This window comes from Hippocampus guttulatus, chromosome 20 (assembly GCF_054856545.1).
Source record: "Hippocampus guttulatus isolate MCC_2025c chromosome 20, RoL_Hgut_1.0, whole genome shotgun sequence".
In the NCBI taxonomy this organism is placed as follows: Eukaryota; Metazoa; Chordata; class Actinopteri; order Syngnathiformes; family Syngnathidae; genus Hippocampus; species Hippocampus guttulatus.
Window position 1 is genome coordinate 3,244,985 of NC_141280.1, and position 17,614 is coordinate 3,262,598.

The 17,614-nt window shown below is 47.9% G+C and overlaps 3 protein-coding genes across 3 annotated transcripts; all 3 read right to left on the bottom strand.

Moving 5' to 3' along the window:
- Window positions 1–1,003: 1,003 nt before the first annotated feature.
- Window positions 1,004–5,482, bottom strand: gpr176 (G protein-coupled receptor 176). The gene is made up of 3 exons (XM_086100416.1): window positions 5,183–5,482; window positions 3,686–3,938; window positions 1,004–2,865 (listed from the first exon to the last, which is right to left on the bottom strand). The coding sequence occupies exons 1-3, from the start codon at window positions 5,415–5,417 to the stop codon at window positions 1,653–1,655; spliced, it is 1,701 nt and encodes a 566-aa protein (XP_085956542.1). The 5' UTR covers window positions 5,418–5,482; the 3' UTR covers window positions 1,004–1,652.
- Window positions 5,483–7,147: 1,665 nt separating this feature from the next.
- Window positions 7,148–9,005, bottom strand: LOC147187542 (acyl-coenzyme A thioesterase 1-like). Its single transcript, XM_086100418.1, has 3 exons — window positions 8,549–9,005; window positions 8,261–8,463; window positions 7,148–7,738 (listed from the first exon to the last, which is right to left on the bottom strand). Exons 1-3 carry the CDS (start codon window positions 9,003–9,005, stop codon window positions 7,148–7,150), a joined length of 1,251 nt encoding a protein of 416 aa, XP_085956544.1.
- Window positions 9,006–14,464: 5,459 nt separating this feature from the next.
- acot20 (acyl-CoA thioesterase 20) lies at window positions 14,465–16,573 on the bottom strand. The gene is made up of 3 exons (XM_086100417.1): window positions 16,101–16,573; window positions 15,400–15,602; window positions 14,465–15,313 (listed from the first exon to the last, which is right to left on the bottom strand). Exons 1-3 carry the CDS (start codon window positions 16,549–16,551, stop codon window positions 14,726–14,728), a joined length of 1,242 nt encoding a protein of 413 aa, XP_085956543.1. The 5' UTR covers window positions 16,552–16,573; the 3' UTR covers window positions 14,465–14,725.
- Window positions 16,574–17,614: the final 1,041 nt, after the last annotated feature.

The window sequence follows — 17,614 nt, forward strand, 5'->3', positions numbered from 1 at the left end:
CATGCAAGTTAAAAAATAATAATTAAGATTAAGATATCCTTTATTTGTCCCGCAATGGGGAAATTACAATCAGACTTCAGAAAGGAAAACGCTGGGTAGGGAGAGGGGAAAAAAACCACGCTCGAACTATCCTCTTCTGAGGATAATTTAAGTCCAGGATAAAAATAAAAAAAAATGATCAATTGATGTATTTCTAGCATGTGGATATCAAGTAAGGATGCATTGTGTATTATTAATTTTTCTGATAATTGTATTTTTTGTTCTGCACCTCCCAACTTAAAAGCTCAAAATGATTTCAACGAAGGTTCTTTAATTGAGCCTGAAATTTAGATTGAGACTCAGGTAACATACTTTGCATCAATCAACTGGGGACTTTTTCACTCATATCAAAGTCAACAACCCCTCTACCCCCCACTTCAGAAAAAGCTCCTATTTTCGCATTTAGCTGTTGCACTGTGGTGACTAGGGGCTTCATTCTCCAGCTCTCCAACCCAGCACGACACAGTTAATGTGTTCCTCATCTCCTTCTTTCCATTTGAAAGGGCAGCAGTGGCTATTGTTCGGTCGGGCGTGTGTGAGTGCACAGCGTGATTATGATAACAGCACGGAGCAGGAACGGGATGTGATGCGGGTTCAGGTTTTTTGTAGACATAGCAAGGGATTGTGGTCAACCCTGAGAGGTGGGGGTCAGGGGGCGGGGGGTACAGCTTGATCAATATTTGTTGGTCCAGGTCTGCTTGGATCAGCCAGTAGATTCAGGGTTGAGGCGTGGGCTACATACGCTTCACTGAGGAGACGCATACGCTTGGTAACATTGCAAAGGAGATGCGCTTTTGAAACGGATTTGCGGTTACGTGTGGCGATATTGATTTTTTTTTTCTTTCTTTGAAAGCCCGTGGAGAATCAATAACGTCAATTCTGCGGTTGAGTTGCCGTATCAACCCGGACGATTTGCCCCACATTGCTTTGAGTACACTCGCTCCACAAATGACACGAGAGTTGATGACAGGATGTTTTCTGATCTGTATTTGCATGAGGTCGGCATTTCTCTTCAACCCGCACACGTTTTCAGTACAAACGATGACCACATCGACCGCATAACAACAAGCGTTAAACGACACCATTAAACACGTTCCGTCGACCGTAGCACATTGTCAGAATAAGATGTTTGAGAAAAGGCTGAATGATTCAGCATCAAAATATATTCTCGAGCAACAGCGCCACTCTCATCGTGACGGAATTTCAAGGCGATCGTATTGGTTGACTGAGCCAACTTATTCTTCACGCTGAAACAAACATACAAGCAAATTTCATCTCGAGTTCCTGACAGCGGTGGCGCTTTCAACATCATGTGGAAAAAAAAAATGTAAACGGGTTTTGGCGTGGCGCAAAGGAAGCAGGCGTTCCGCACAGACCCGGTCATCGATCCGCCGCGTAGCGTTAGCCTACCGTATAAACCTAACTCAAGAAATGTTTGTTCATTCGGGTGAAATATCAGGATGAACCTAAAATCCACTCGCAGCTTGACAGTTGATATTCATTTAACCGTTGACGAAAACGTTTCCAAGGAATGTTGACTTCTACGCCTGTCTGCGACTCTCCTAGTCTGTCCGCATCTCTGTCGCCACCGACTTTTTTGCGAGTCGTGTCGTTCACGGGTCCACAGCAGCAATGGTGCTGACCTTGTTGTTCCTGCTGATTCGCCTTTCGGGTCGCGGCTTGGCCAGCTTGGTTTGGATGAGCTCCTCGGGTGTGTTACCCAACGGCGGGAGCAGCCTCTTCTTGCTGTTCCTCGTCTCGGGTAACCACTGAGGAGGAAGCTCAAATGGTCCGAACCCAAACTGGGCAGAGTCTTCCGTTTCCGGAAGCGTCGCCGGCGCCACCTGAGACGACGAAGTGTAAGCGCACGTGTGGACCGGAGATGAGTGAGACGGCGTCATCGTGGCGGCGCCTTCTTTTGTGAGCCCGCCGTGTCTCTGCAACAGATCATTTTTGGGAATAACGTGCGGCCGGAGGTCTCTTATTCGTGACCCGTTCTTGAGGTCCTCTTTTGGCCCCTCTAATTTGTGAGGGGAGATCTCGTTTGCTACATTGTCCTCTTCTTCCCGAGAGGGTAGGAAAATATGCTGTTGGCCGATGTTGAACATCTCCAGAAGTTGGCTTCCGGAGCGACCTGTTGTCTCTCGTCCCACCGGTTCTCCTATCGCGGCCTCCCTGCCCAGAGACGCCAGACCCCCCGTGCTGACGGTGTTCCGTCGACTGTAGCGTCTGTGGATCCTGGACAGCAGTTCCAGGCAACTGTGGCGCACCGAGCGATTAACAGTCAGGAACAAAAGCGGATTGGTGAGCAGGGACACTTTAGGGAGCCATAAAGCGGTGAGGTACAGTGACGCCGGCAGCTCTTTGGGCTCCACCAAAAGCGTGCGATAGACAACCAAAGCGCCGTAGGGGGCGCTGCAGGCGGAGAAAGCCAGCACGACTGCCAGGAGACTGGCGTGCAGCTCGGCCTCTCGCCGAGACACGTACGGGATGGAGATCCTGTTCTGCGGCGTCCGCAAGGCCGCGATGATCACCTTTTTCTTCTGGCTGGCGCTGAGAGCTCTGCGGATCAGCAGCGTGAAGAAGAAGACCAGCGCCAGAGGGAGGATGACCGTGGTGATGTTGTAGGTCAACACGTAGAGCGTGTGCCCCAGCGAGCGGGCGTGGTCTTCGGAGCAGGACGACGTCGCGTACACGTCGGTGACGTTGGTCACGGCAAACACGGGAAGACTCACCGCCGCCGCGTGGACCCAAATGTAGATGACCAGATCCCTGGATCTCGCGTCCGAGATCTTCCTCTCGAGTGGGTAGAGCACCGAATAGTATCTGGAGACGCAATAGATAACGAAATGACCAGAATGCAACTGCAATGACGCAGCCTCTCTTAAGTTCTATGATACCCGAATCGAGCGACCACGTTCAAGCCAGTGAAATCCATCGAAATCGTCTGCTCCATGTGCCTTTCGTGTTTTCATTTGCCTTGAATGTGTTTGGCCGATCGTCCCGTTGAATGACGTGCTTCATCCTCGCTGACTTTAGCCGCGCTGAAACGAAACTCATCATTTGACTGGAATTACGGAAAGTGCGCGGATACGGGAGGTAAATGTCGCTCATTTCCACGGAGCGAATCCCTGAGGGCAGATTCGTCAGTCGTTGAGTATACATTTCGTTCATTCGCAGTGTACGAATCACTTAGCGAACGAATCCTGCACTGAGTCATTTAAACCTCCTCGTGGGGGGGAAAATGACTGAAATCCATTTTCTGTCAGCTAACCGCAAATGTTGAATCAAGCCACAAGAAAACAAACGCGCTCTCGTGATCTCCCCCCCCCCCCCCCCCCCCCTGTAACTCCATTTATTTATTTTTTTTGTCATTCCGGGCTGCTCCATCCTGACACACACTGAACATTGTTCACCTTCGGTATGACAAAGGGCAAATACAGATTGAAGCGCTGACGTTTGTGTTTTGAAAGCGCCATTGTTTGAGACTGACGTACTTCAGCCGACTTGGTCAAGCCATTAAGAGCTTAAAGCATTGCTCGAATGTGTCGAAACCTTTCACATCTGTGAAGTGCGCCTTTCATCCGCATGAACCTTGTGTTCTTGTCCGGTTAGCGCGTGTTTCTCAATTCTAAGACGAACTGACCTGTCTAGCGCAATGGCGCTGAAATTGAGCACGGTGACCGAGCAGAAGAGTTTGTGGAGGAACTTGATGGTCTTGCAGAGTAACAGGGTGCGAAGCCACCAGCAGCAGTGAGGGCTGGATCCCAGCGCCACGTCGAAGGGGACGCACGCCAGTCCGGCGCAGATTCCCGTACAAGCCAGGTTTTTGATGAAGAGATTGGTTACGGATTTGAAGACGTTTGTGGAGCAGGTGCACCACAATACGGTGACATTCCCTGTGGGGAACAACAATGATGAGTTTTGAACTCGCATCAGAACGTTCCGAGTGTCCCAACCCCCCCCCCCCCCCCCCAAAAAAACTCACAAGCTCACTCCAGCCAAATTGATTCCTTTTAATCCGTCTTTAATGTTTGTTTCTTTGGAACAGCAAAAAAAATGTTAATGCGTCAATGTGACCCTCTGCATGATTAGTCATATTAATAAAGTAAAATGGAATTTAAAAATAAGTTTTTAAATATAAATTGAAGACTATTTGATTTTCAAATGTTTTAACGGGCATTCGACAACCCTTGAGTGGACAAGCCAAACAAGTCTAGTGGTTTGATTCTTTTTTTTTTTTAAACTCTGTGGTTGTTGTTCCTTCTTGCAAGAATCTCAAATCATCGTTCGGCCCATTTCAGTTCCCCATATTTTTTTAATGAAGTAATTTGGACTCCCAACACATTCTTACCCATCATGCAGTTGTAAAAATATCAGGAAACGTTGTTCAAATAACATGCTCGGGTGTTACGTGGATTTGTTGAAGAGCACTTCTGTAAGCATACTACAAGCGACTTCATGGCTCAGCATTGATTTCGACTTGGAAAACAATACATTTTACGGTCTATAAAAGTTAATAGGTGACATAAACCATTCATCCATTTCTACGGTGCTTGTCCTCATTCGGGTCACGGATGAGCTGGAGCCTCTTCCAGATGACACCCTTGAGCGAGAAGTTAAGTACACCCTGGCTTGGTAGCCAGCCAATCGCAGGGCGCATATGTCAGCACAGGGGGGATCATTCACACCTATTGACATTTTGGAGTCTTCAATTAACCTAAGTGGTATGCTTTTGGAAGCTTGAGGGAAGCCAGAGAAAATAAAACACTCAAACATGGGGAAAGCACAATTAAAACCCGGATCTGCAAGGCGGATCTGCAAACCACTAAATCACTATGACACTTATATGTGGCAGGTAATGAAAATGTGAAGCTGTTATTTATGTTAAGAAACTGGGAAAGATGGGCTGGGGTGCCCAAAAATACAAGTATCAAATCCCATTTTAATCTCAATTATTTCTTCATGCTTAAAAATATCCGTTTAGTTGACAGTAATAGTGACTTTCGAATGCAAATAGTAAATGACTGCGGGGATGGCTCACCATCATCTAGCTGTGAATATTATTTCTTTTCCATCATGTGCGAAATGTTTTTTTTGTTTGTTTTTTTCCAGCCGCTATTCAGGTTACCTCTGGACTTACCGAGTAGCGACCCGATGAGGATGAGAACCTGAACGGCGGTGGTGAAGTCGCGGTAGGCTTGCTCCCGGATCAGGCGGTCCCGGTCGTCGTCCAGCGCGATCCCCTCGGCGGGCGGCGGGCGGCTTCCCCAGCGGGTCGGCGGGATGGAGGAGTTGAGGACACTCGGCCAGGTATGAGCAGCCGTCATGTTAGCTGCGCCGTCCCCGGCCATTGCAGCCCAACTCCCCCCATCCATATCGTGCTCCGGTTCCGCGTTGTTTTCTTTGTTTTGTTTTTAGGGGTCGGGATTGGGCGGGAGGAGGGGGTCGTTTTTTTTTGTTTTTTGTTTTTTATGAACGCTCGCGGCACTTCAACTGAAACATTGTCGGTCGCAGCGATTGGAGACGATTGCCAAGCATGCAACGAAATCCGTGCGCATGCATCACAGAACTGACATTCGAGAACGACATTGGAGTGCATGAGGCAAAAATCAGTCCGAGACATCCATGCGCACGGCGGTGCACGGCTGCATCCGATGCGTCCATTTCGTGGATGCAGCTTTCCTCTCTCGCTCTCTCTCTCTCTCTGGTTGTCTGACTCGTGCTGCACCGTGAGAGGTCGCCCATTGGTCGAGTGCCGGTGTGGAGATCCCACGAATAATGAATATTTCACACCGTGACACGCGCGACTGCCAGAGTGGCGAGGAGGGGGCAGGAGGAGGATGCTCCTCTTGAAAAGCCACCAAAAAGCTCCTCGGCCTCGTGAATGACGAGAAGCCAAATTGCTCGTTGATAATTGCTCATTGTGTGTCCTTCAGCAACAAGACCAGAAGCATTTATTGATTGCCCTCTGTCACATTCAAACAGCAGCTCAGACTTTATTTTAAACAAGGAAATGCATTCACACCCCCTCGTTCAAAACAAGGGGCATAGTTTACATTTGAAAAATCACATGCTACACCACCACAAGAAAAAAAATCACAAAATGATACATCACTTGCAAGAAATAAATCACCTTTTCGTAATTTAGTGGAATTGTATTAATTTGTGCGGCACACCTGATGACCTCTCCACAGTGGTTTGGGAATCACTGTTTTTATACCGCTTGTCATAATTACAGACCCTAAACCCTGGATTGGTCACCAGTCAGACAGTCACATGGCACATAAAGGAACAACCAGTCCAACTCACATGGATGATAATCTTTTTGCACGGTTTTGGAATGGGGGCGGGCGACCCATATAGCCTCCAGTAGTAGTAAGTGAAAACCCACGCAAGCAAAACTGAGCCGCGATTCAAACCCAGACGTTTCAACTGTGCCGCAGACGTGTCACTGTAAGCACTCAATGCACCGTGTAGACCGGTGTGAAACCTACCATCCATATATTCTATTTTTATAGCGCTCGTTCTCACATCTATAGAATTGCCAGCTGTTGAGCGCAGTTTCGCTTGCAGTGTTGTTCATGTTTGGCTAAGGTTTAGCTTGACTTGTTGACTGCTCAAAGAAATACTGTTACCTTCCGTTTGTTCTCTCACAGCAGCTTGAGACATTCCTCTTTGGTTTGTGCAAATGGCCGAAATAGGGAGCACACTCACATGCGCACACACACTCAGAAACTGTTAACATGATAAATATTATTTTTAGTCAAATGTGATTAAACAGTCCGGAGCCCAAGATCGATAAGAGAATTCTTTTGATGAAAACTTTTTCTTTTAAGGGTGCTGACACAATGATCCTGAGCTAATGAATGCCAAAGATCCAATCCTACCACCTTAGAGCATTGCCAGACGTTTGCGTCTGGCCTTGTGATGGAAAAAAAAACATTTTGGGCCCATCACTTCAAAGTTAAAAATTGACAAAGTGAAAATATAATTTTCTCAGGGCCCGCGGCTGACAGGGGGCCCCTCATCACATCAGCCATGAGAATTAATTTAAAAGTCTGAGGTTGACTCCCGATAACAGCAGCCTGTAATGCTTGCAAACTTGCTAATAAGCGCCGGTGCTGTTCAAGTGTCTCTTGAAGAACTCTGGGACTCTTTCCCACAGGTCCAGCTGAGCCCCCGAGTGGGCTTTTGGCTGCCCACCAAACACCACAGCTCTTCCCAGTGCGGCGTGGAAAGAAGACGGACAAAATGGCATGTGAGGAACTTCCAACAGGTGACCCGCTTTCGGATAAGAAACCACCTGAAAGGAATCCTTGCCGTGACTTTTCAACACTTCAGTGGCTTGCTTGGCAAAAAGACAACTCTTCCAGTTGTGGTCGTCTTCTGACACGGCAAACAGGAAGTGGCAGTTGGCACGTTGGATCGGAATTAAACACGCTCGATTTTCACCCACGGTTGGGTCCGGCGTGACGTCAATTATATCAATGACCCCAGGTTCTGCCATTCGAATATTCTCAAAAAAATGGGTAAGTGGAGGTATAACAACGTCTTTGTAGTGTAACGGAAACACGGTATTTGCATTGCAGCCATTAATGCACACGGTTGCTTTGATGCATGTAAAAAACGATGACATCGACAAGGCCAAAGCACCACTATGAGAGATTGATATGATACCAAGCCCGGGACCGTCAACCTGCAAAGAAGAGATGCAGTAATATCGATTATCACAATTATATATCAAATACACTAAATGCGTATATAGTAAATGCTATAAAGTAAACTATGTACAATGTGCATCCGGTGATTCTCAGAGTGTTGCCCCCTCCAGTGTTACGTGAAAGGATCACAGACTTTTTAACCTTTTTTTTTTTTTCATCCAATTTCTAAACCATCAGGGTTGTGAGTAAACTGGAGACTAACCTATTTTAGTATGGCCGAGGGCGGCGGGCAGGGGTGCAAACATGAAAAAGAAAGAGAGATAACCATTGACACTCACATTCACACCTGCCGGCCAATTTCGTCTTCAGTAAACCTTAACATGCACGTTTCGACATGCAAACTCCACAAAGAACTACAGTCACCACACCAGAACTCTGTGAGGCCGGCTTGTTAAAAAGGTTTTCCTCTACAAACCCTATTTTAGCTCATATTTTTAATTTTTATGAATTTTAAGTGCAAGTCGACATTTTATTCATACTCTCGTGAATTTCCTAACCTTTGGATGATGCAGTAGACAGTTCACAGCCTCTTCAAAGTATTCCAAATCCAGGTTTTCGGGATATTTGGGTAAATCTTGGTAGCCATAATAGGCCAGTGCCAGCACGACAAAACCTTTGTTTGCCAAGAGGCTGGCTCGCTGCTCACTAGGCCCTCCGCCAATAGTATATAAATCTACAATTCCTGGAAACGGACCCTCTCCTGCAAAAAGAAAATATGCGCATGAAATCAAAGAAAGCTAACTTGGAAAGGATGTTTGTCACATCAACAGCATGAAGACACAAACCTGGTGGTATAAAGAGGACTCCTCGCACACGTCCGTCTCGCACGGGAATTCTCTTCATGCCCTCCATCATATATTCTCTCTCATTAATTTCAGAGGCTATCTTCTCCCCAGTGCCTCCGTTGTGGACTGCTATCTCAACGAGAGTTGGGCTCAAGACGTTTTTCTTCACAAGTTTTTTGTGCGGGGTCTCTGGCCTCATGGACCACCATAATCCCATGGGCTCCACTCCAGTGTAACTTCCTCCCAGAGAGGGGGTGCTACTGACATCGACCAGGCCTTTTTCATCCGCTTGGTAGAGGGCGGAAGCTTTGAAAATCCTCCCTTTGTCGTCAACCAATCTCGACCTTAATTCCACCTGTTTGTGCGGAGCGAGACCCTCGACTTGGACTTGAACCAGTTTGTCAAAGAGACAGCGGACACTGGGGAGGATTTTCAGGCGGATCTGGGAGGATGCCATTGCAGTTTTTGGGAATCACACAAATGCTTACTTTGATTGGCGCTGTTGAAGCAATTACTGTTTTAGCCCTGATCCAGATTTAAAAATGTAAAACTTCCCTTGAATTTGCACTGCGCCTCTTCAACATGTGTCAAATGTCAGACGAAAAGCTGTAAAAATCAAACACACACACAAACCCGATTTGTTTCTTGAGACACGTGCACAGTACTGTACATGAAAACTCCTAGAAAGCCACAAAAGTGAAACTCTGCACTGTCCATAAAATCTAATAGTCATGATAGATTGCTCAACATAAATACTATCATAGCTTACAGAGTGCCATATCCACATTTTTAAAAAATATATTAAAAGTGAACAAGAACAGGAGGAGCCCAATGTGAACGTTGAGTGCACAATAAAAGCCTCGCAAATGCACTCAACCCCCGTTAACATGAAAGAAAATCATACCTGGAAAACCTCCACAGTGTAGATACTTTACTGAACTGGTTGACCTCATCAAGTGAAAGTAGCATTCTGAAGGAAGCTGCTTTTATTCATCGTTATCGGGGGTTACGCCGTCCTCCCAAGTGCTCTGTAGAACTCTGTAACCCTTTCCATGACTGAGGTGTCACGTTACAAATTACATTGTCTTCCATCTAATGGTGAATGGTGATATTACAACTTGAAACTACAGTCGAAAGCATTGCAGCAGGTCACATTGTTCCCAGATTTTTACTGTAAAACAGAAATTATCCCAGCTGACTTTGGGAGAGAGGCAAGATTAAAAAAAAACAAACAAAAACGGACATGAAGTGAGAAACATTGCTGATGGTGTCCAAAACGTTTATTCAGTTATGTCAGTGCACTTCTGTCAAATATTTTCCACAACAAATTATGATATTGTTGACAACAAAGCATGCCTTTGAATGCTCATTGCAAGTGACATCTGACAAGATTTGCGTTCAACCGCTAACTGCCCGGGTAACATTGATTTCCGAATTTGGAAATATTTGGGATGACAGGATCATCATGGCATCAACAGGCCCCTCCGTGAGTCGTCACCTTACCGTGGTGGAGGGGTTTGTGTGTCCCGATGATCCTAGGAGCTAAGTTGTCTGGGGCTTTATGCCCCTGGCAGGGTCACCCATGGCAAACAGGTTCTAGGTGAGGGGCCAGACAAAGCACGGCTCAAAGACCCCTGATGATGATTAAAATAAATGGATCTAAGTTTCCCTTGCCCGGACGCGGGTCACCGGGGCCCCCCTCTGGAGCCAGGCCTGGAGGTGGGGCTCGTTGGCAAGCGCCTGGTGGCCGGGCCTACACCCATGGGGCCCGGCCGGGCACAGCCCGAAGAGGCAACGTGGGTCCCCCTTCCCATGGGCTCACCACCCATGAGAGGGGCCAAAGGGGTCGGGTGCAATGTGAGCTGGGTGGCAGCCAAAGGCGGGGACCCTGGCGGTCCGATCCTCGGCTGCAGAAGCTAGCTCTTGGGACATGGAATGTCACCTCTCTGACAGGGAAGGAGCCTGAGCTGGTGTGTGAGGCAGAGAAGTTCCGACTGGATATAGTCGGACTTGCCTCCACACACAGCCTGGGTTCTGGTACCAGTTCTCTCGAGAGGGGTTGGACTCTCTTCCACTCTGGAGTTGCTCACGGTGAGAGGCGCAGAGCAGGTGTGGGCATACTCATTGCCCCCCGGCTCAGTGCCTGTACATTGGGGTTCACACCGGTAGACGAGAGGGTTGCCTCCCTCCGCCTTCGGGTGGGTGGACGGGTCCTGACTGTTGTTTGTGCATATGCACCAAACAGCAGCTCAGCATACCCACCCTTTTTGGAGTCCTTGGAGGGTGTGCTGGAGAGTACTCCTGCTGGGGACTCCCTTGTTCTGCTGGGGGACTTCAATGCTCACGTGGGCAATGACAGTGAGACCTGGAGGGGCGTGATTGGGAGGAACGGCCCCCCCGATCAGAACTTGAGTGGCGTTTTGTTATTGGACTTCTGTGCTCGTCACGGATTGTCCATAACAAACACCTTGTTCAAACATAAGGGTGTCCATATGTGCACTTGGCACCAGGACACCCTAGGCCGCAGTTCGATGATCGACTTTGTAGTTGTATCATCGGATTTGCGGCCGCATGTTCTGGACACTCGGGTGAAGAGAGGGGCGGAGCTGTCAACTGATCACCACCTGGTGGTGAGTAGGCTCCGATGGTGGGGAAAGATGCCGGTCCGTCCTGGCAGACCCAAACGTAGTTCGAGGGTAGTTCGAGCGTGGGGTTTTTTTCCTCCCCCTGTCCCTCCCTTGTTTCTTTCTGACTTTCGGGTTGAGTGAACGCTGGCGCGTTTTGGCTGCCGCTGCTCAACCCGTATTGTTTTGTGTTTTTTGTTATTGTAAAGTGTCCTTGGGTGTCTTGAAAGGCGCTTATAAATAAAATCTATTATTATTATTATTATTATTGTGAGGGTTTGTTGGGAGCGTCTGGCGGAATCCCCTGTCAGAAGGAGTTTCAACTCCCACCTCCGACAGAGCTTTTCCCATGTTCCGGGGGAGGCGGGGGACATTGAGCCCGAGTGGACCATGTTCCGTGCCTCTATTGTTGAGGCGGCCAATCTGAGTTGTGGCCGTAAGGTGGTTGGTGCCTGTCGTGGCGGCAACCCCCGTACTCGCTGGTGGACACCAGCAGTAAGGGATGCCATCAAGTTGAAGAAGGAGTCCTATCGAGCCTTTATGGCCTGTGGGACCCCAGAGGCAGCTGACGGGTATCGACTGGCCAAGCGGAAGGCAGCTTCGGTGGTCGCCGAGGCAAAAACCCGAGCGTGGGAAGAGTTCGGTGAGGCCATGGAAGCCGACTTCCGGACGGCTTCGAGGAAATTCTGCTCCACCATCCGACGTCTCAGGAGGGGGAAGCAGTGCACCACTAACACTGTGTACAGTGGGGATGGGGCGCTGCTGACTTCGACTCGGGACGTTGTGAACCGGTGGGCAGAGTACTTCGAAGACCTCCTCAACTCCACCAACACGCCTTCCTTGGAGGAAGCAGAGTCTGGGGACTCTGAGGTGGGCTCTCCTATCTCTGTGGTTGAAGTCACCGATGTGGTTAAAAAGCTCCTCGGTGGCAGGGCCCCGGGGGTGGATGAGATCCGCCCGGAGTTCCTCAAGGCTCTGGATGTTGTGGGGCTGTCCTGGTTGACACGCCTCTGCAACATCGCGTGGTCAACAGGGAGAGTGCCTCTGGATTGGCAGACCGGGGTGGTAGTCCCTCTTTTTAAAAAGGGGGACCGGAGGGGGTGTTCCAACTACAGAGGGATCACACTCCTCAGCCTCCCTGGTAAGGTCTATTCAGGGGTGCTGGAGAGGAGGGTCCGTCAGGAAGTCGAGCCTCAGATTGAGGAGGAGCAGTGTGGTTTTCGTCCCGGCCGTGGAACAGTGGACCAGCTCTACACCCTTAGCAGGGTCCTCGAGGGTATGTGGGAATTCGCCCAACCAGTCTACATGTGTTTTGTGGACTTGGAGAAGGCGTTTGACCGTGTCCCTCGGGGAGTTCTGTGGGGGGTGCTTTGTGGGTATGGGGTACCGAACCCCCTGGTACGGGCTGTTCGGTCACTATACCACCGATGCCAGAGTTTGGTTCGCATTGCCGGCAGTAAGTCGGAATCGTTTCCGGTGGGGGTAGGACTCCGCCAAGGCTGCCCTTTGTCGCCGATTCTGTTCATAACCTTTATGGACAGAATTTCTAGGCGCAGCCGAAGCGTTGAGGGGGTCCGTTTTGGGAGCCTCAGTATTGCATCCCTGCTTTTTGCAGATGATGTGGTGCTGTTGGCTCCTTCAAACGGGTCTCTCCAACTCTCACTGGAGCGTTTCGCAGCCGAGTGTGAAGCGGTTGGGATGAAGATCAGCACCTCCAAATCTGAAACCATGGTCCTCAGTCGGAAAAGGGTGGAGTGCCCCCTCCGGGTCGGGGAGGAGATCTTGCCCCAAGTGGAGGAGTTCAAGTATCTTGGGGTCTTGTTCACGAGTGGGGGCAGGAGGGAGCAGGAGATTGACAGGCGGATCGGTGCAGCGTCTGCTGTGATGCGGACGTTGTATCGGTCTGTCGTGGTGAAGAAGGAGCTGAGCCAAAGGGCGAAGCTCTCAATTTACCGGTCGATCTACGTTCCAACCCTCATCTATGGTCACGAGCTATGGGTCGTGACCGAAAGAACGAGATCCCGGATACAAGCGGCCGAAATGAGTTTTCTCCGCAGGGTGTCCGGGCTCTCCCTTAGAGATAAGGTGAGAAGCTCGGTCATCCGGGAGGGGCTCAGAGTCGAGCCGCTTCTCCTCCACATCGAGAGGAGCCAGATGAGGTGGCTTGGGCATCTGATTCGGATGCCTCCTGAGCGCCTCCCTGGTGAGGTGTTCCGGGCATGTCCCACCGGGAGGAGACCCCGAGGAAGACCCAGGACACGCTGGAGAGACTATGTCACCCAGCTGGCCTGGGAACGTCTCGGGATCCCCCGGGGAGAGCTGGAAGAAGTAGCTAGGGAGAGGGAAGTCTGGGCTTCCCTGCTAAAGCTGTTGCCCCCGCGACCCGGCCCCGGATAAGCGGTAGATGATGGATGGATGGATGGATGGGATGACAGGGAATCCTCTTTACCTTGCAGGTGCAAATCGTCATGTCGAAGCTTGACAATACCGGCCAAAGAGAGACATGTTAACACACAAATTAAAACCCAAAGTATTTCGCTGCCCCCAGCACTCATAACTCATAAACCGCAAGTTCACACTCGCAGGCTCGCCGCAAAAGAACATTTGGCACATATATCCCACTCTTTTCTACTTGATGTTCTTTGGGGTTCACACAGAGGCGGAGAATAACTTTATAAAATCTATTTTATCTTCTTCCTGTCATGTCTGCCTTTGTTTTTGTTCCAGCTCCAGCTGGAGTGAAGGGCGTCGCCCTCCAGCAGGCGCATCTTTTCCTTGTTTCCAAGATAGCCGTGTCTAGTACTTAAGGCCAAATGCTGTCGGATTCGTGCTTGCTGTGTATGCTCAGGTGTTGTACCTTGTTTTGTGTTATTTCGTCTTTTTGATCTTGTTGTTGGGGTTTTTTTTGTGTAAATTGGACTCTTGTCATTTCATTTGTATTCGCGGTGTTACTTTACCGTGTCTTTTGCAAGCGCTTTTTGTTTGTCCCTGGTTTTTCCTAGCTCCTTGTGACCACCGATTTCTGTTTGCACTTTGTCGGTGCGTTTTTCTGTCGACGGATCCTTTTGTTTTCGCACTTTGTCTGCACTTTAGGGATCTGAAAACATTGTTTGGTTTGGTTTCGCACCTAACGCTTCCAGCCACAAACCTTTGCAACCACGTTGCAATTCGATTCGCTACGAGTGAAGAACAGGCGTCTCGAAAGACATTTTTGTGGTGTGCGACAAGATTGGTGAAATTACAGCAATTGCAGGTACAGTATTTATTTTGGACAGAGGCAAAAAACACAAACTAATCTTTAAATCGAGTTTATGTGCTGTCATCACAGGAAATATCATTTTGGAGACAAATAACTGCTATTAAATGGAGTGTTTTGCCATTTCAACCTTTGTAATAACCCTTTCAGGCACAGCGGGTTCTACGGTGGACAGTTTATCATGTTATCAGGTTACAGGGAGCATGAAAGGGACAAAGTGTCTAAATATCATGGTTGCATTGACCTCATTTGGTGTCAAACATGTGAGCCTTGGATGCCTAACACACTTGATGCTTGCTAATATGCGCGCATGTTCAAGTGTCTTTTGAAGAACTCTTGGACGCGCTCCCACAAGTCCAGCTGAGCCTCCGAGTGGGCTTTTGGCTCCCCACCAAACGCCACAGCTCTTCCCACTGCAGCATGGAAGGAAGACGGACAAAATGGCATGTGAGGAACTTCCAAAAAGTGTCCAGCTTTCGGGTAAGAAACCACCTGAAAGGATTCCTTGCCGTGACTTTTCAAAATGTCAGCGGCTTGCCTGGCGAAAAAAGCGCTGTTCCAGTTGCGGTCGTCTTCTGACGCGGCAAACAGGAAGTGGCAGTTGGCACGCTCTATTGGAATTAAAGACGCTTGATTTTTTTTCAAGGTCGGATCTGGCGTCACATCGCGGATATCAATCAGCCAAGATCTGCGAATTCTTGTCTTCCATAACACAGGTCGTAGTGGCGGCATAACAGAGTCTTTGTAGTGTAATGGAATCACGGTATTGCCACTGCAGCCATTGATACAGACGGTTGCTGTGATTCCTGAGAAAAACGACGCCATTGACAAAGCCAAAGCACCACTATGGGACATTGATATTACACCTATGCCAGGACCTCGAACCTGCAAAACAAGAGACATTTGTACATATTGCATATTTCCAGATGCTTTTTTTTAAATTACATCTCTTCTAAAATGAATTGACTAACCTCTGGATGTTTCTGTAGAAAGCTTGCAGCCTCTTCAAAGTATTCCAAATCCAAGTTCTTGGGATTTTTGGGTAAATCTTGGTAGCCATAATAGGCCAGTGCCAGCACAACAAAACCTTTGTTTGCCAAGAGGCTGGCTCGCTGTTCATTTAGGCCTCCACCTAAAGTATATAAATCCAGAATTCCAGGGAATGGCCCCTTCCCTAAAAAAGTAAGTCAATCAATAAAATACATAAAGGAACTCAAGGAAGTCAGATTGGAATGAATACTACATAGTCCAATATTCCTTGAAAAAAAATACCATCCTCTCATATCAGGCGGTGCTGTGGGGTGTGTAGACTTTTTATATCCACTGTTGTACGTATGCTGCAATCCCATTTTATTGAGTAAGAGATCTCATTCTGATCTGAAGATGGAGATTCCATGTGGGGTTTTTTTTCTATTTACGCTGCCAAGACATATCTTAACTGTGACATGAGTGCAAGATATTGTAATTGTGTCATCACTTGAACCGTGCAGTTTATTTCCAGTCAGTTGTAACCTGTGTATTTTTTTTTTACGACGCTTTTGCTTTCCTCCCATCAGAAGCTACCCTGACACACACACTTTCTGTATAGTAGACACCGTCTTAAGAGAAACTCCACAGTTCAGTTCTTAAGTGGCCCTGCTATCATTTGATGAACTACAGTAAACATACAAACCTGGTGGTATAAAGAGGACTCCTCGCACACGTCCCTCTTGCACAGGAATTCTCCTCATGCCCTCCGTCATGTATTCTCTCTCATTGATTACAGAGGCTATCTTCTCCCCAGTGCCTCTGTTGTGGACTGCTATCTCCACGAGAGTTGGGCTCAGAACGTTTTTTTTCACAAGTTTTTTGTGCGGGGTGTCTGGCATCATGGACCACCATAATCCCATGGGCTCCACTCCAGTGTAACTTCCTCCCAGAGAGGGGGTGCTACTCACACCGACCAGGCCTTTTTCATCCGCTTGGTAGAGGGCGGAAGCTTTGAAAATCACCCCTTTGTCGTCAACCAATCTCGACCTTAATTCCACCTGCTTGTGTGGAGCGAGACCCTCGACTTTGACTTGAACCAGTTTGTCAAAGAGACAGCGGACACTGGGGAGGATTTTCAGGCGGATCTGGGCCATTTCAATTTTAAGGCAGATTTGTGACTCACACAAATGAACTGAACGCTGCTTTCATTGTCGTTGCCACAGCGTCTGTCAAAACAATCAACATGACTCATGAATAATCTATCATTGCCTATGTTCGAAAAAGAGAAAAGGACAAAGACAAGTTCAAACACCCTTTTCGAGGTCAAATTTGTGCACATTGCTGTTTGATAGGTTATACCTATGCGTGAAAATATTCCGGCAATATCTATTTGCATGATTAATGATATGGTTAACGCCCCCTTTGACATTTTGATGCTGCGCAAGGGCATTAACAAAGATTGTGTGATGTTTCACTGGGTGAAAGGTAACATAGTGCACCAATGTCTTGTTGAACATCTAAAAAGAAAATTGGGGGTTAAGTCACAACAAGTTGAATCGCAGTTTTACATTGTGCAGAAACGTCTCAACGTGGATACAGTAATAAAAAACTCATGGTCTAAGTACAAGTTAAAGCTTGATTATCGCTGTTACTCTACATTTGAGAGATGATGGTTTGAGATGATTTGAAAAGGAACGCACATTGAAAGTAATGCATAAAAATCCATCCCTTTCAGGAAAAGGACTGAAAACATATCTTTAAAAATAATATTGGACCGACAAGTAAAGTGAAAGCACTGACCGACTGCACCGGAAGCTGCTGGAATGAACCACTTTGCGGAAAAAAGACGGGGTGGTTTCCGAAACTCTCCTTTTAGTTATCGATTCAGAAGTTGACAGCATTATTTACTCTTTCCCCCTCAACAGGGCTGGAAGAATTCTCTTATTTTGGAACCGCAGCATATTTGTTTTTAAGAGGGGAAATGTTTGGGGTGTTGTGTCAAGATGGTAGTGGTACGCGCCGGTAACTACGAAGCCGGTTCCTTGGATAGATTTTTCAGAAATATCAATATTTTCGACAGTTAAGTTATGCTTGTGATCAACATATAATAAAATAATTTCCCTTTTCTCTCTTTTTTTGGGAAAACATGGTCAAAAATGGACTCGAACTCCTTTTGCTGGATCTTCCTAGTAGCCACTAGAGGACAGCATTGAACGT

What these genes read in the sequence shown, in the direction of transcription:
- gpr176 (XM_086100416.1), bottom strand. Translation starts at nt 5,417, where the DNA reads ATGGATGGGGGGAGTTGGGCTGCAATGGCCGGGGACGGCGCAGCTAAC. An exon ending in CCTCATCGGGTCGCTACTCG is followed by an intron (nt 3,939 to 5,182) that starts GTAAGTCCAGAG and finishes TGTTCCCCACAG; the next exon opens with GGAATGTCACCGTATTGTGG. An exon ending in AGCGCCATTGCGCTAGACAG is followed by an intron (nt 2,866 to 3,685) that starts GTCAGTTCGTCT and finishes TTGCGTCTCCAG; the next exon opens with ATACTATTCGGTGCTCTACC.
- acot20 (XM_086100417.1), bottom strand. Translation starts at nt 16,551, where the DNA reads ATGGCCCAGATCCGCCTGAAAATCCTCCCCAGTGTCCGCTGTCTCTTT. An exon ending in AGTCCTCTTTATACCACCAG is followed by an intron (nt 15,603 to 16,100) that starts GTTTGTATGTTT and finishes TTACTTTTTTAG; the next exon opens with GGAAGGGGCCATTCCCTGGA. An exon ending in TTCTACAGAAACATCCAGAG is followed by an intron (nt 15,314 to 15,399) that starts GTTAGTCAATTC and finishes CTTGTTTTGCAG; the next exon opens with GTTCGAGGTCCTGGCATAGG.
- LOC147187542 (XM_086100418.1), bottom strand. Translation starts at nt 9,005, where the DNA reads ATGGCATCCTCCCAGATCCGCCTGAAAATCCTCCCCAGTGTCCGCTGT. An exon ending in AGTCCTCTTTATACCACCAG is followed by an intron (nt 8,464 to 8,548) that starts GTTTGTGTCTTC and finishes TTCTTTTTGCAG; the next exon opens with GAGAGGGTCCGTTTCCAGGA. An exon ending in GTCTACTGCATCATCCAAAG is followed by an intron (nt 7,739 to 8,260) that starts GTTAGGAAATTC and finishes TCTTCTTTGCAG; the next exon opens with GTTGACGGTCCCGGGCTTGG.